At 37.1% G+C, this 18,117-nt stretch overlaps 1 protein-coding gene across 7 annotated transcripts in view; it reads right to left on the bottom strand.

The window, feature by feature from the left end:
- KIF1B (kinesin family member 1B) overlaps positions 1-18,117 on the bottom strand; it is a 150,426-nt gene that overhangs the window by 95,438 nt on the left and 36,871 nt on the right. For all 7 annotated transcript variants that reach the window (XM_043484805.1, XM_043484806.1, XM_043484799.1 and 4 more), the window contains exons 3-10: positions 17,667-17,743; positions 16,629-16,808; positions 14,405-14,470; positions 13,079-13,257; positions 12,390-12,501; positions 9,143-9,220; positions 8,351-8,416; positions 3,500-3,575 (exon numbers count right to left, since the gene is read on the bottom strand). In XM_043484805.1, the coding sequence (XP_043340740.1) occupies positions 3,500-3,575; positions 8,351-8,416; positions 9,143-9,220; positions 12,390-12,501; positions 13,079-13,257; positions 14,405-14,470; positions 16,629-16,808; positions 17,667-17,743 (834 nt within the window). The remainder of the gene's footprint in view (positions 1-3,499; positions 3,576-8,350; positions 8,417-9,142; positions 9,221-12,389; positions 12,502-13,078; positions 13,258-14,404; positions 14,471-16,628; positions 16,809-17,666; positions 17,744-18,117) is intronic.

Genomic DNA, 18,117 nt, shown 5'->3' with positions numbered 1-18,117 from the left:
AAAGATATTAAAGATGTTCACTAAAAGTAGCACCTTGGCTACTCTATTAGCTAAGACGGCAGAGCAGGAAGCCCCTGAGCTCACCTCTTTTCACAGGCACACAAAATAACAACTATTTACAAAGCAACTATTGCTAAGAAAAATCAAACGACTAGCAGAAAAGTCCTAAAACCAAAGAAGGAATCACAAGGAGACAGATAGGTGGGGCAGAGATATGGAATAGTCAAGACCCACAGCCCTGGGTGGTTGAGCCCCAAATGAGGATAATTACAACTGCAGAGGTTTTCCGCAAAGAGCAAGGGGTCCGAGCTCCACATGGGCTCCTGCACCAATAAGATAAGCCCCCAGAAAGTTTGGATTTGAAGCCCAGTGGGGCCTACTTTTGGGAAAGCCAGAGGGCTGTGGGAAGAGAGACTCCACTCCTAAGGAGTACACACACAACCTCACATGCCCTGGGACCCAGGGCAGAGGCAGTAACCTGAAAGGAGACTGGGTCAGACCCCTAGGCTGAACCTGGAGGACAAGAGGCAGGAGTGCTCCCTGGCGGCAGCCAATTTTGGGAGCTCGCTCTACTACAAGGACACTGGTACAGCAAGTTCCACTTTGGAATTCTCCCTCTAGCTGATGAGTGCTAGGACTTGCCTTACCCACCAGCAGGTCTGCTCCAGAACCCACAGCCACCCAGTCGTGTCTACCTGTCTACCTGAGTGCCCAGGAGCTGTGTCCCACTTCACACCAGTGCACTGGCACTAGCCCCAGCCCCAAGGACCCCTAGAGCCCTATAGTCAGAGACCCTGGGCCCCAGCTGTGCCCACCAACAGGCTGGCACTAGCCCCACAATGTCCTGGGCTCCAGTCCCATCTGCCAGCAGGCCAATACCAGCTCCAAGACACCCTGGACCCTGCAACTACTCCAGGACCTAGCCCTACTCACTGGCACACCAACACCAGCTTTGGGACACCAGATTCTGCAAGCATCCTGTCAGGAACTGGCCCTGCCTGCCAGCAGACTGACAACACATCCAGGCCCCCAGCCTTGGAACCACCCACTCCAGAATTCAGCCCCACCCACCAATGAATGGCAGCCTCCACACAACGCAGGGCCTGGAAACCAACCAGAACAGGGGTCAGCCACACCTCCCAGACTTCCCACAGCAGCCAGCCTGCCACAACAGAAGGACCCATGCAGCCCAAACATAGGACACCCCTAGAGCATACAGCTCTGGTGACCAGAGGGAAGTGCACTACTGGGATACATAGGACGTCTCCTACAAAAGGCCACTTCTCCAAGGTCAGGACACATAACCAACCTATCAGATACACACAAATAAAAACAACAAATCAGGCAAAATGAGGCAACAGAGAAATAAGTTCAGAACGAAGGAACAAGATAAAACCCAGGAAGAACTAAGTGGAAAAGGCAATCTACCAAATAGAGAGTTCATGGTAATGATTGTAAAGATGTTCAAAGAACTCAGGAGAAGACTAAATGAACAGAGTAAGAAGTTAGAAGTTTTTAACAAGAGTTAGAAAATATAAAGAAGAACCCAAAAAAAAAAAAAAAGAAGAATAACTGAAATGAAAAAACACTACAAGGAGTCAACAGTAGATTAGACGATACAGAGGAATGGATCAGAGAGCTGGAAGATGGAATCGTGGAAATAACTAAGGCTGAACAGAAAAAAGAATAAGAAGAAATGAGGACGGTTTAAGAAACACCTGGTACAACAAGTGTACGAACACAAGGCTGTCCAAGGAGAAGAGGGAGAGGACACATTTGAAGATATAATAGATGAAAACTTCCCTAACCTGGGGAAGAAAAAAGACATCCAGGAAGCAAAGAGAGTCCCAAACAGGACCAACACGAAGAGGATCACTCTAGACACATTGTAATTAAAATGGCAAAAATTAAAGATAAGGAGAGAATATTAAAAGCAGCAAGGGAAAAGAAGCAAGTTACTATAAGGCTATCAGCTGACTTTCCAGAAGAAACTCTCTAGAAGGGAGTGGCATGACATATTTAAAATGATGAAAGGGGAAAACCTATAACTAATAATACTCTAGCTGGTAAGGCTTTCATTCAGATTTGATGGAGATATCAAAATTTTTACATTTAAGCAAGAGCTAAAAGCACCACCAAACCAGTTCTACAAGAAATGTTAAATGGACTTCTCTAAGTAAAAAAGAAAAGGCCACAACTAAAAACATGAAAACTACAAAAGGAAAAATCTCATTGGTAAAGGCAAATATACAGTAAAGGTAGTAAATCAGTCATGTATAAAGCAAGTAGGAAGGTTAACAGACAAAAGTAGTAAAATCATCTCTATACTCAATAAATATTGAGTTAAGGGATACACAAAACAAAAGATGTAAAATACAATGTTAAAACATTAAACATGAGTTGGAGGAGCAGTAAAAAGGCTGGGTTGTTAAAATGCATGAACTTAGATCAATAATTCAAAATAATCCACATATAAAGACAGTTATGTACAGTTGGGACATACAGTGAATAAATACATAACATCTTTGTATGGTAACATATCATTAAGTAGACTTATTGATGATTTGTTTGAAATGCATAGAAATACCAAATCACTTTTTGTGTAACAGGAACTGACAGAGTGCTGTAGGTCAACTATATTTCAAAAACAAACAAACAAACACGGAAAAAGAGAACAGACTTGTGGTTACCAGTGGTAGTGGTTAGGGCAAAGGAGAAATTAGATGAATGTAGCCCAAACATACAAACTTCCAGTTATAAGATAAATAAGTACTAGGAATATAATCTACAACATGATAAATATAATTAACACCGAAGTATGTTATATATGAAGCTGAAGCTCCAATACTTTGGCCACCTGATGCAAAGAGCCGACTCATTAAAAAAGACCCCATTGCTGGGAAAGATTGAAGGCAGGAGGAGAAGGGGATGAGAGAATGAGATGTTTGGATGGCATCACCAAATAAATGGATATGAGTTTGAGCAAGCTCCAGGAGATAATGAAGGACAGGGTAGCCTGGCGTGCTGCAGTTCATGGAGTTGCAAAGAGTTGGACATGACTAAGTGACTGAACGACGACCATGTTATATATGAAAGTTGTTGAGACAGTAAAGCTTGAGTTCTCATCACAAGAAAAATTATTTTTCTATTTCTTTAATTTGTTTAATCCATACAAGATAATGGATGTTCACTAAACTTGTGATAATCATTTCATGATGTATGTAAGCCAAATCATTATGCTGCACACCTTCAATTTATACAATTCTGTATGGTCAATTATATCTCAAAAACACTGGTAGAAATAAATAAATACAATTAAGGTAAGCAAATTCAACCAAATTAAATCAAGAGTAAAAATGAAAAAAAAGAAAGATCACTCAAGTTAGTAACAGAGATTATTCTTCTCAAAAAGCAGACACACAGGAAAATGAACCACAAAGATAATTGGTAAACAGCTTCAAAAAGATGATTACACACCTTTAAAAAGATGATTACATACCTAGATTTTCTCGAAGGAGCCAAGTAAGTACAGAATCTCTGTACGGAATAAAATCAGTTTTCTTCTTCTTCTTACTCTATTAAATAGAAAGAAATGGCCTTAGCCTTTCTTAGCATTGTTAGAGAGGAATAATTCGGATGGAAGGCAAACCAGTCTAAAATTTCCAAGTAAATTAAATTACAGTGGGGTGCCATCACTTTTGAAATTTAACACTCACAGCTTCAGTTCTTCACAAAACCCAAAGCTCATTCAATAAATAATTATTTCTTATTATATTTTATTCTGAAAAATTTACAGTATTCACAGCAGTTTGGAGAACAGCCTAATGAACTACCATATATCCTTCATGCAGCTCTGACCATTATCAATATTTCACCAATCACATTTCAATTTCACTCAAAGTCTTTCCTACATTTTTTTCTTTCTGAACCATTCTGGAGGAAACTGCAGACCCTATGCCCTTTTATCCCTAAACACTTCAGAAGATAAGGACATTCTCTTACACAGCCACAGTTCAATGACCAAAGTCAGGAAATTTAACACCAATATAACACTACTATCTAATATCCTGTCATTTATAGTTTGTGTAGGGCTCTGAAGCAAATCCACATTTCACCTAAAAATACTTCAGGTACATATCTCTAACAGATAAACTTTATAAAAAAGTAACTATAAGACCACTCTCACATGTAACAAAATTAACAATGATTTTTTTAAATATCATATAATAGCAAACCTCAAATAATAATTTTTACTTTTGCAGAGGGGTAAATATGAATCTTGTGCATTCCAGGTTGGATGTGTAGGAGCAACTCATTTAATTAATAAATTTATCTGGTCAACCACCACATCATCAAGGTGGTTACTGCATATCTCGTTAACTCTTACATTGTAATACACATTAGGTTTCTTTAAAAGGAAATTATGTCAAAAATAAATCTGACCATTAGAATTAGGTGTCAAAGTGAAAAGGTTTAAGAAAGCGATACAATTTGCTGATCAGGAGATTTAGAGAGACTGCAAGATAAAGTTTCTATATTTATCAAAATTTCCTTGTACTGCTCTCTCTGTGGCCCATCTCATTATCACAGGATAAAGCAAAAGACACCAATGCAAAACCAGTGTTGAGATGAAGGAAATTATACGCTCTGAAAGTAAAACACAAGGCAAATGCTTTGGCTACTCCAATATCTGCTGGCTGACTACTGTGTGGTGATAATTAAAGAAGTTACTAAGGGGAAAGCCAGGTTTCACTGATAGGCATCTCCCCAGTAACAGGAAGTTTTGTAACCTATTCCTAGCATAATCTGAGGTCATATTAAACTAAGGATGACCTCAGTCCAGTTCAGTCGCTAAGTTGTGTCCGACTGTTTGTGACACCATGGACTGCAGCATGCCAGGATTCCCTGTCCACCACCAACTCCCAGAGCTTGCTCAAACTCATGTCCGTTGAGTCAGTGATGCCATCCAACCATCTCATTCTCTGTCGTTCCCTTCTCCTCCTGCCTTCAATCTTTCCCAGCATCAGGGTCTTTTCCAATGAGTCCATTCTTCACATCAGGTGCCCAAAGTACTAGAGCTGCAGCATCAGTCCCTCCAATGAATATTCAGGACTGATTTCCTTTAGGATTGACTAGTTTGATATCCTGGCAGTCCAAGGGACTCTCAAGAGTCTTCTCCAACACCACAGTTCAAAAGCATCAATTCTTTGGCACTCAGCTTTCTTTATAGTCCAACTCTCATAGCCACATGTGACCAATAGGAAAACCATAGCTTTGACTAGATGGACCTTTGCCAGCAAAGAAACGTCTCTGCTTTTTAATATGCTTTCTAGGTTTGTCATGGCTTTTCTTCCAAGGAGTAAGCATCTTTTAATTTCATGGCTGCAGTCACCATCTGCAGGGATTTTGGAGCCCAAGAAAATAAAGTCTGTCACTGTTTCCATTGTTTCCCCATCTATTTGCCATGAAGTGATGGGACCAGATGCCATGATCTTCGTTTTTTGAATGTTGAGTTTTAAGCCAGCTTTTTCACTCTCCTCTTTCACTTTCATCAAGAGGCTCTTCAGTTCCTCTTCACTTTCTGCCATAAGGGTGGTACATCTGCATATCTGAGGTTATTGAGTATGATCTTCTTCTTGCTAAATCCTGGGTATTCAGAAAAAGAGTACTAAGTAGCTGACTTCTGATTTGTTGAGAAGGAAAGGAAGTAGGCAAGTTGGTACTTGAATTCCATCTCATCAAACATGTCCCCTACATCTTGAGATGGCTGAATAGCATCACCGACTCAATGGACATGAACTTGAGCAAACTCCCAGAGATAGTGAAGAACAGGCAGAAGCCTGGCATGCTGCAGTCCACGGGGTCACAAAGAGTCAGGCTAAGTCATCTTAGTGACTGAACAACAACATCTCATCCTGTTCCACCCACAGACACATTCACCTATGAGGACATCATTTCCCACAGCAGGTTGTATTTCTAAGTTACACAGATCTTTAGGGAGAATTAATCCTCTCAGTCAGTCATAGCTGAGTGGGACTTTCATTCCACATGAAATTCTTGGGGCCTGAAACCTCAGTTTATTCTCTCCATTCCCCACTGCATCTAAACACTTCACTTTGCCTATCCTTAGTACTGAAAATGCTGCAAGATTTAAAGTATGCCAATTACAGTGACTGCCAACAGAACTGTAAAAATAAGTAAGCAGTGTCAGATTCTAAAATGTTCCATATTCATTTCTGTCAATTAGGCTAAACTAAGGAGTAGCTAAACGAAGAAGTATAAATAGAACTTCAATCTTTTCTATTTAAAAATATCCCAGAACTTTAGCCATTTCTTCTCTGCTTGCTCTCATACAAATTAATCTCCTGTTCTCACACCCACAATTTTTTTAAAAAATAAGTGTTTCAGCAGCTACATAACAAGCTTTACTTAGATCACTAACCTCACTAAAAAATACTATTTAAGTACGCATGGAAATAATCCTGTTTCTCTTCCCAGTGAAAATAATGATACATCTTAATTCACCAAAAATCATGCTTGTTATATAAAAATTAACATTTATTTCTGACCTGTTACAGTTTATGACACAGACACACAGTACTAAGCTGGGTTGTATAAAACAGATTATAAAAGATGATTTGCTAAATTTTGTGACATAGATCAGTGTGGGAAATACATGAAAAAATACTTTGTAAACTTTTCCTCTGGTTGATACAGATGTAAACAGATGAGCAAACAGACAGGACAAGTTAGAATAATCACTAAATTTTAAGTCTTCATTGTTCTAGGACCTAGATTAGATATTGGAAGAATATCCACATATGTATTATATCAAATAGCAGAGAGATGTTTTAGTCTCAGGCAGCTCTGTCCGATGAACAGAACAAAACAAAAAGCAAAAACCCAGAAAACCAGCACTTTTAAAAATATTTTTATAGAACAAGAGGATATGCAAATCTATATATTTAAAAATATTTCAAAGCAGACACTGCCTCTATCCTCCATGATACCCTTGTGATTCAGATCAAACTATTATGTGCCCTATTATTTATGCAAAAGAGTATTAATAAATTTTAGAATATCTGTAGAAATATAAGGAAAAGAAAAATCTACTGTATCTGGATTAATAAGAATGCAAACAATGTTTTCTGGAAACATTTAACAGTTAAAAACAGAAATTTAATTTGATCTTAGAGCCTTCAATTTATGTATAACCAAAGAATAAGAAAAAAATTTAATAATTTGAATAATCCATGACTTTTCATGGTAGAAAACCTATATGGCAGTCACCTATATGCCTCCTAAGAGCAATAAAATAAATTTTTTATGGGCACCACTCTAAAACATAGCTGGCTTCTTGAAATGATAGCTACATTTTTCTTAAACCTCTTTGTATTGGTGTGCTGTCTCATGATTCATGGTCACCCTAAATAGTAATTCTAAATTCCAGAGCTAGAAAACAAATATAATGCTTCTTGAAGTTTCCATTCCTACTTATGCCTCCAAGCATTCTGCTGAGGATTTAAAATCAGCAACTGATTATACAGCTAGATCATTTCTACCAAGCCCCACCATACCTTGCTGGTGCAGTTATCCTACAGGGAAAAGCATTTAAAAGAGAATGAGAACACAGGATAAGCCTCCAAACAGAAAATATTTTAAGTCATTAAAAAAATCTTTTTAAGTCATAAATTGAATATCACTTCTCAGAGACAAGCAAGAAAACATTTAATCCTGTTTAGAGATTCCAATGAGGTACTAAACTAGAGCATAAAATAACCAGCACTTCCTTAGCTTCTAACCTAAATAACAAAGCCCCTCATACAAAAATTGTTTCAAAAAAAAAAAAAAAAAAATTGTTTCAACTATTTTTGTATAAGGTGCTTCATTTTAATTCTAAGAAATAAGAAAAAATAAAACTATTTTTAAAAATAGTTTATTGGCCCACAAATCAACAGCATTCACCAAGGCAAACTGCTCAAAATACTCCAAAATGTACAGTCACCTACTTAGAAAAGATTACATAGAAAATAATATGCAATAAATATACTTCCTTTTACAAGAGCTACAAAATAAGGCTCAAACAGTCAAACCTTAGGTCTTTGCAAAGACCTAGTTTAATTCTAGCCTTTACAGATCTATATTTACTTTCATTCTCCTTAATCACTTTTATTTTCAGTACAAAGTCAAAGTGTGCCATACCTACTATCTTATCTGAAAAGCCCTAAAAAGAGAAAGACATTATATAAAAGGAAAAAAGAGAATACCCTTTATGAGCAATCATAAAATATTAGGCAAGTACATTTGCTGAGTAGACAAACTTTCCCTTACAATGAAGTATAACACTTACCACCTCTGCCAAGGCTGAAATGACTTTACCCAGAGTTGTAAGAGACTTATTAATATTTGCTCCTTCCTGAAATCAACATCAAACATAAAGGAATTATGATAAAGAATTTCTACTATTGCCACATCATACATAATACATAAAATACAACTAGCCATACGCTAGCATTATTTTTTATTTATGACCACAAGTTCTAAAAACCTTCTTTAACCCTCAATCTTTCCTCCTCTCCACCTGCTGACAGGCCAAGACCACATGCCTAACTCAGTCCTAAATTATCATCACGATGTCTGTGCTTGAAAAACTCACAGATGTAGCCTTCTTCCCACAACTCACTGACGTGCAATTGCTCCTCTTGTTAAGCAAATCTCTAGAAAAGACCATGCTTGTTCTCACATCTGGATTTGTGTATTGTTTTCTAATTATTGTCCCTTACTTCCATCTAACCAAATTCACACCATTCCTCAAAATACAATTCAATTTTCACCCTGACTATGAAGTCCTCCTTAACTATTATCATGTAACATATCTTGCATTGGAATTACAAGTCAGAAGGCAGAAAATTTCTTCTGTCAGTGGTTTTGTGGGCCACGCGGCCTCTGCTGCAACTTCTCAATCCTATCACTGTAGCATGAAAGCAGCCACAGATAATACATGAATAGATGCAGCTGTGTCCCAAGAAAATTTTATCTACGAAAACAGGCAGTGGGCTGGATTTGTCCTACTGGCTATAGCTTGCTAACCTGTGTCACAGGGCATTTATTGACTAGGCTATTTACTTGGTAAAATAAATACCTTTAATCGAGTCCCTTTGGCACCAGTTGAATCAGCTCGTTCACTTCCTGCTAGATCCACCAAGCTGATTTTACTGACCTGGTAAAGAACATTGAGGCAATTAAAAAATAAGCAAGGGAGAAGCAGAAAACATTTAGAGGCAAGAAATTAAAAGAGTAAGGCATAGAGAACACTAAAAAGATTAATTAGGCCTCATATGTGGCACAGGAATACAAATATATGGCAGTCAATTTAAACAGCATGCAAAAAGAGTTCACAGCAATTATCTTGGTTTAAAAGAAGTAATTTCAGAATAAACACATCTTAAAATGCTACGTCATAAAAACATATAAAACTCACTAACCCATTAAGTGACATATTAAAAACAAAGCTTTAGCAACTGAAATTCTCACACTGTTGATGGGAATGCAAAATGATATGATCGCTTTTGAAAGCAGTTTGGCAGATTCTTAAGAATCTGAACAAAAACTGACCGTAAGACTCAACCATCCTACTCCTAGATATTTACCAAGAAAAACAAAAAACAAGCACACACACACAGACCTTCATGTACACAAATGTTTATGGCATCTTCATTTGTCATGATCAAAAACTGGAAACAATTTAGATGCCCATCAACAGATGAATTAATGAGCAAACTGTGAGATATCTACACAATGGAATACTAATCAGTCATGGAAATGAGTGAACTATTGATACAACACGGATTGAACAACATGTGTTATTGAACAACACGGATGAATCTCAAAACCATTATGCTAAGTAGAAAGAAGCCAGGCTGAAAATAATACATACCATGTGATTCTATTTACACAAAACTCTGGAAAGTGTAAACTAATTTATAGTGACAAAAAGCCAATCAGAGATGGCCTGAGGATGAGGGTGGAAGAGATTACAAAGGAACATGAGGCAACTCTTTAGGGTAACAGAAATTCTCATTATCTGAACTGTGGTACCGGTTTTACAGGTGTATAGTGGCCCCATCCTTATATCTCATTTCACTTCCCATGGTTTCAGTTATCCATGGTCAACTATGTTAAAGTCACTCAGTCATGTCCGACTCTTTGCTACCCCATGGATTATATATAGTCCATGGAATTCTCCAGATCAGAATAGTGGAGTGGGTAGCCTTTCCCTTCTTCAGGGTATCTTCCCAACCCAGGGATCGAACCCAGGTCTCCCTTATTGCATGCAGATTCTTTATCAGATGAGCCACAAGGGAAGCCCAACAATACTGGAGTAGGTAGCCTATCCCTTCTCTAGCAGATCTTTGGTAAGTATTAAATGGAAAATTCCAAAAACAAACAACTCATAGGTTTTAAGTTGTGTGCCATCTTAAGTAGCGTGAAGAAATCTCACTCCATCCCTGTCCATGCCTGGGACACAATCACCCCATTATCCAGCGTATCCCACTAATCAGTACCTTAGTAGCCATCTCAGTTACCAGATTAGCTCTTGGGGTATCACAGTTCTGGTGTTCAAGTGACCCTTATTTTATTTAATAATGGCCCCAAAACACAAAAGCAGTAACACTGATAATCCAGGTATGTCAAAGAGAAGCCTTTGACATATAAATACAGAGCTTCTCTTAAGTGTATGCTGAGATTGCTACTATCTACAGTAGCAATGAATCTTCTATTCATGAAATTGTAAAGAGGGAAAAAGAAATTCCTGTTAATTTTCACTGCTGAACTTCAGGCTGCAAAAGTTATGCCCACAGTGTGTGATAACTGCTTCATTAAGAGGGAAAAGGCACTAAGTTTGTACAAAAAGATATTCTGAGAGTGAGAGAGACATTTATATATCAATATCACAGTATATTATTACAATTGTCCTATTTTTATTATTGCTGCTGTTAATCTCTTCATGTCCCTAATTTATAAATTAAATTTTTTCACAGGTATACATGTATGAGAAAAAAACAATATATAAGGGTTTTGATACTATCTGCAGTTGCTGACATCCACTGAGGGTCGTGGAAAGTACCCCTGCAGATGGGGGGAGGAGGGGTTTACTATATACATATTTGATCCAGTTTTATACTCCAGATGTGTGTGGTTTATTGTACTTCAATAAAACCTCAATAAAGTTATTTTTTAAAAAATGCTTCAGGAAAGTATCCAAAATGGATTGTCAAGGAAGCTATGGTTATGGGGTTAATATCATTACCGTTGTAGAGCTGACATCATGGAAGAAAAGAAAAAAATGCTTTCACATAGGATGTTCCTTGGTGCCATTCAGACAAATACTACTAAATTACATTAATACAGAACCTCTGGCTAAGCAGTGTCAAGCTATTTGATTACTTATATGAAGAGTATATTTTAAAAAAATAATCTTCAGCCAAAAACAAACAAGTCATTAAGTAAAAGGTGATTTTAGTTTTTAATGATATTGGCATCACAAAGTTCTCAGGCAAGATCTTTCATAAGAGCCAGTATAATAACTAACTTCAGATTTAAAAATCCAGCTGCATGCTACTTAGGAAAAGTAGGCAGAGTAGGAGACAACATAAGTTTATTCTTAATAGTAATGCCAATAAAATTAACATTTATTAAATGGCTATGCTGTGCCAGACATTAGATACATGCACTTAACCTATATTAATACTTACTCCTCTACCAATCCTATGAAGTTAGAGAAACTGAGGTGCAAAAGAGTTTAAATGACTTGCCCAACATAATACTGCTGAAAAATGGAATAGTCAAGATCTAAAGCAAGCAATTTAATTCTAATGTACTATATTTAGCCAACCACTATAGAAAATGAGAAATTAACAACCACTGGCATTTGAAGAACACCAAAAATGCTGTGTAGTTATTTTTATCCCCCAAAATAAAACACATCTTGTTTGCTTAAACAGTTTAATTCCACAGTAATATTATCAGAGCTCAAAAAAGTAAAATACATATACCAAAGATGTTAGTAAGGTAATTGAGAGGTTCCAATCAAGAAACAAAGGAAGAATTTTCTTCCCCACAGAACTGCTTAACCCTCTTGTGTGGAGTAGTTTTTGAGACTCAAGTGTCTTGGTTTGTTTCTTATTTTCTACCTTGCAATTTCACCTAAAAACCCATACTCAGAACTGATATAGAGTGGAATATAAATGACAAGCATAAAGTATAAGATACCCTCCATTAAGTAAAAGGGCATTTTCCTCCCTTCCACAAAATCCAAAGGTAGCAGGAGGGGCTTCTGAAAACCTTCATTCCACACAACTCAAGCCCAGACACTGAAGTTCTCCTACCTTCTCAGTGGAAAGGTTGGTCTCAGTATCATGTTTCTTCTGGGTGAAGACAATGGTAAACACAGCGTGGGAACGGCTACTTGTTTCATTCATGTTGGTAGCTGCCACTGTCCTAAAAAATATAAATGTGATCACGTGATAATGAAATCCTTAGATGAATGTTAAAATGACAGCAGCCTCCAAATTATAAGCGTAACAATCACAAGCAACAGCTTTAAACTTCTTCATTATTACAAGACTGCCACTTTCACAAAACTGCTCTGATTACACTTTGTGATCCTATCAAGCTACCTCCAACTTCAAAGGCACCCTATCAGAATCATTTTTCATACTCCAGCTCTACCTTTAGAAAGTACTGAGGCATCTGATTTTTATTGTTCATCAGGTGCTCGAATATTCCAGAATCAATTACTACTATAGGCAAGTGATGACCAACATTTTACCATGACTTGATCAAAACCTAACAGCAGAACTTAACCAAAGTTTTGATGTGGTTCAGCAGTGTGCTGTCTGGATAAGAACACCAAATATGCTGAGACCACTGTTTTTCAAGGACAGCCAAAGGATCAGAGCACTCCACGGTAAAAGCAACTTCCACAGCTATAAATGTGGTCTCAAACCCCTAACCAGGAACTAAAGGGCTCAAAACGTGTCAGAAACCTCGATCATGAGTCTGTTTCCTCCCATACCTGGCTTTGTTCCCAGCGTCCATGAGGTCAGCAATGTCTGTGTAGGAAGTGACTGCCAACTTTGACAGGTCCTCCACATAAGGGCCAAGAAGGGGATGTTCACGCACACGCAGATGACCCTTGTTTTTGGGATTCAGCAAGTCTCGTACTCTTTCACAGTAAATTTCCATGTAGCTCACCTAGGAATATGTTATTAAAGTGATTTAGAGGACTTGGAAAAAGAAATCGTATACATTAAAAAGCTTAAATCTTTTTATCTTTGCATCTTTTATTAAAAGCTCTACAATTCGAGATCAATAGCCTTTACAACATGAAATGCCATAGCTCCAGTCCCTTTTATTCTCTTATGAGTAGCACAGACATAACTGAGTACTGGTGGCAAAGGACCTTCCCAACTCAGGGATCGACCTGTGTCTCCTGCGTCTCCTGCACTGGCAGGCGGATTCTTTACCACTAGTCCTACTTGCAAAGCCCTTTCAGCAGTCAGTTATTAGGGCTTCCCGGGTGGCTCAGTGGTAAAGGATCCACCTGCCAGTGCAGGAGACGCAGGTTTGATCCCTGGGTCAGGAAGATCCCTGGAGGAGGAAATGGCAGCCCGCTCCAGTATTCTTGCCTGGGAGACTGCAGGAACAGAGGAGACTGGTGGGCTACATATGGTCCATGGGGTCACAAAAGAGTCAGACAAAACTTAGTGACTAAACAACAACAAATCAGTTATAACGGGCTTTTTTTCTAATGTATGATGTTGTCAATAAGTGAGGATTACAATTACTCCAAAAGCTTGAAAATAAGATTTCTATTAGTGTTAAAACTTAGTCAAAAAGATACCCTGGAAAGAAAATTTCTGGCCAAAAGAAATGTAAGTGACAAAGCACTGAGGCAGAAATGTTTCTAGTGTGTCCCAGAAATGGCTGAAGCAGATGAACAAGGAGGGGAAACAGGAGAGGGGGCAGAGGTACCACCAATGCAAAGAAAAACAAAATACCAACTAGGGATTCACCCTATGCTCCAAAAAGGCCTGTGAACCCTGCATAATATGAAAGAAAATGGTATCCTCTTCTACTACCTATAAGCTCAAAAATTTCAATCACATTGTCCTGCTCCCTACCCTTTGAATTTAAACTGTACAATAAGCCACAGACTTTCGAACAAAGATTTAATTGCAGCATTCTTCACATTAACCATAACTTTAGAAATATCCTCAAAGTACAGAAGTGGGGAAATAGTTAAGTGATATATAGCTCTGTCATAATTTGGAACTATTTAAAAGTAGCATTTGAGGGAATGGAGCACCGAGGACTATTTTTAACCCACAGCTGTACACACCTCTACGGAGTAAGACATTTCTTCATTACAGTTGTCATTGATTTTCTCAAACAGCTCTTCACATAACTGTAGAAGCAGAACAAGAGGCATAAGTCAGAACTTACCCATGAGTGTTAAAGGAATTAGCAAGATTCTTCTTCTCTTTTTCAAAATGTTAATGGCATCAACATCAAGGGTAAATGCTTTGAATGAAATAAAAGGAAAGTTTCGAATACATTCCTCTCAGCTAACCTCTATTTTCCCTGAACAATATCATCTCAACGTTTCCTTAGAAAGAAAGTCACATTTAGGTGAAGAGAATTGTCTCTTCTATTGCTATGTCATTGATTTCACTTCACGGGAATTCAACTCTTCATATCATACTAGAATTAACTGTAACTCTACCATGAGTATTATAACTGTAGAAGTAAAACTACTATTAAACTATTTTCCACACTTATCATGATATATAAATTTTATTATATGTTATCAGTTACTATATACATTGTAAATTTATACATACATACATATATGTATAGGGAAAACACACACTATTTGAAGGATGTAAATGAAGGTATTTTCAAGAAGAGTTTTGACTCTATAATTTCTCCCCTTTACCTCTGCCTTAAGATTCCAACCCCTCTTATGAGAGGCCAGTCATTACACAGTGACATTTCTGGTAGAATACATTAATTTTTCTAGATCAGGAAAATTATAAATTTTAGTCTCCCTATCCTTTAATTTACTTAAAATATGTGATGCTTTAAATAAGAATAATTAATAAAAATCCACTGAATTTTCATTTGCTATATGCTTCGTATTAAAGCAAGCAACATACATTTGAAAAATGAGCTATACGTTCATGATTCTCTAGAAGTTCAAATAGAACTTAAAATGTATTGCAAGTGCCAGTTTTTAGAACTTAACAATCTTTTTAGAAATTCATGCTTTGGCATTAAAATATTCCAAAATTTTATCAGGAAAAGAGATACATATGTAACCATGCAAGAATCACAATAACAAACAAATTAAGCAAAAGAGAAGGAGAAACTAAGTGTGGTAATGGGATAAAATAATGGCGAATGTTACTTGCTGTAATCTACAAACGATTATTTTACTGCTAAAGAAGTTACTACATAGCAGTAAAAGCAAAGACTCCAGAACTACCCTGCCTCCTCGTGGATCCTGGATCTGCCACGTATGTGCGCAGGTGACATGCTCTCTCCGTGCCTCAGTTCCCTCATCTGTAAATGAGGGAAACAAGAGCACCGACCTCTCAGGGTCACATGAAGAGGATAAGATGAGCTAAGAATCGTAAAGAACTTAGACCTGTGCCTGGCATGTGATGAATGCTCATAATGTTTTCTCTAACTAGTATTATAATTATTACCGTTACTATACATAATGGACAATTCCCAAACATATGTCTTAATTCAGACATATACTTTTTACAGAAAAAAGCATGCTAGTTAGTACCTTCTATTTTTTCTGAAAATGTTCTAATCTTTTTTAATAATTTCAATTATATAGCTGAATTTAGAAGTATAAATCCAATAATCCTTTCAAAAAAAGTAGCTATTTCTCCTTATGTATTTTATTTTCAGAATACAGCAATGGCTGCACTAGGCCTACAATAAAAGGACATTTTAAAATTAATCCCAAATATCACTGATAAAAGCAAACCATGTTCCTGTTATTAGCAAAAGAAGTTCCTTCTAAATATACCTATGTAACAACTTTTCTCAATCCCCAAACAAAATACAAAATCAAGACTAATTGCTCTTAAAAAAATCTCAGACTGCTCAAAGTTTAAGTGATAGTGTTAAATTAATAACATAAAAGAGAAGGCAATCAAAAAACAAAAATAATCATACTCTTAAGAAGTGATCTGGGTGCTCATAATGTTAAGAAACATGAACTGGGGAAAAATATCAGATCAACAACACTCACTAGGTGTTCCTAGGATTCAGAACAGAACGTGGCACCTACCATCACGTTTAAAAGAAGCTGATAACATTGTTCAAAAGATAAAGCAACATGATATTGGATATAAAGACAGACTCTGAACAAATATCAGTCTTTTCCATCAGGCTGTGAGCTCCTCTGAAGGAAAGGGACAGGTGATTTACATTTGTGCCCTGCATACGATAGTCCCTGAATAAATTTTTGCTAAATAAAAACTGTTAAAGTAGTTAAGGACTAAGAGTAATAATGAACAGAAGTTTTTTGTTGCTGTGTTTTTTACCTGTGGAATGATGCCAGCCTGACTTTCTTCTTGTTTACCCATCATTGTATAAGACTTTCCAGCACCAGTCTGCCCATAGGCAAAAATACAGACATTATATCCCTCAAAGGCATGTAAGAGCATTTCCTTTCCAATATCATTGTATACACGGTTTTGAGATGCAAAACAGGGATCTTCGGGCTGTAAAGATTAAAAGGAAAAATAAATGGCATTTATTCATGCTTTTTCCTATGCTTATTAATTACTTCTATAATAAATAAGTGTTTCAAATTAGACTAGTGCCCCCTATATATAGTTTATTTTTCTCATTAAACACACACAGGTACTATTAGAGACATTCAGACCACCCATACAAAAAAATATCTACATGAAATTATCTGACATGATTACATTTCATTTGCCATAACCATGAAAGTGTCACTCTTCCATTCATAGGGAGCTCCAAGAAAATTTTCTTAAGTGGGAAACATGACTAGAAAATCAAACATCAAGTCCACATATAAAAATACTTCTTTGGGGACTTCCCTGGCAGTCCAGTAGATAAGACTGTGTTCCCAATGGAGGGGAGCATGGGTTTGATCCCTGGGTGGGGAAGAGCCCACATGCCAAATGCAACAAATTGCAACAAATGCATCCCACATGCAACAACAACAACAAAAAATTCTTTGAACTCGTTCCAGGTAGTGTGGTTATTTCTCAATAAACACAGCTTCTGGAGAATGTTTTCCAGTCCCTTTCACAGACTCTTCCCTTGGCAATTAGGCTTTGCAGTAGTTTAAAACATCTCCTAGTCTAATGCAAAACAGGAAAAACAAAAACAAAAAATGTATAATAGAGATGCAGAAGCAAACTCTAGGAACAATCACTAGAAGCCAGCAAGATTTAGGGTCCTGTAATAAGTAAAAGCACACTGCAAAAGGTCCTACTCTTCATTTTCCTAGATGTTGGTAATCTCTGCTTTCCCTGTGGACTTGCAGCCTCTTTCAAACCATTTAAAACCCACAATGTTCTACTGCACTGCACCATGGGTACACTCACCGAGGTGTGAGACCAGTAGGAGTAGTCAAAGCTGAAAGACTTTGGAGCTTCCTTTGGGTTCTTTGGGTTAATAATACCTGCAGGAGGAAAATGTTTTGATTTTATAAGTCACTCAATTAAATGTTAGTACAACATGATATTATGTGGTAAACTCAAAACATTCAAACCAGTAAACTCATACAACTGAATCGCAATAGGGCAACTGAAAAATAAAATCAATCACATTTTTAATAGATAGGTCTATATATAGAACTCAAAAAAAAAAAAAAATCAGACCAACAACAGTTACAAGATGTCACCAGGATTTACAAAAGAGCTTGGTATATATAGTAGGTATTCAGTAAATATTCTGTGACTGAATCTAGGTAAGTTCGAAGAAAAAAAATCTGGAAATGGGCCATGCGACCATTTCAAGGTACTTCATTAAGGCTTTAAATATATCAACACATTA

This window comes from Cervus canadensis, chromosome 13 (assembly GCF_019320065.1).
Source record: "Cervus canadensis isolate Bull #8, Minnesota chromosome 13, ASM1932006v1, whole genome shotgun sequence".
Lineage (NCBI taxonomy): Eukaryota > Metazoa > Chordata > Mammalia > Artiodactyla > Cervidae > Cervus > Cervus canadensis.
This window is presented reverse-complemented; position numbering and strand designations above follow the sequence as displayed.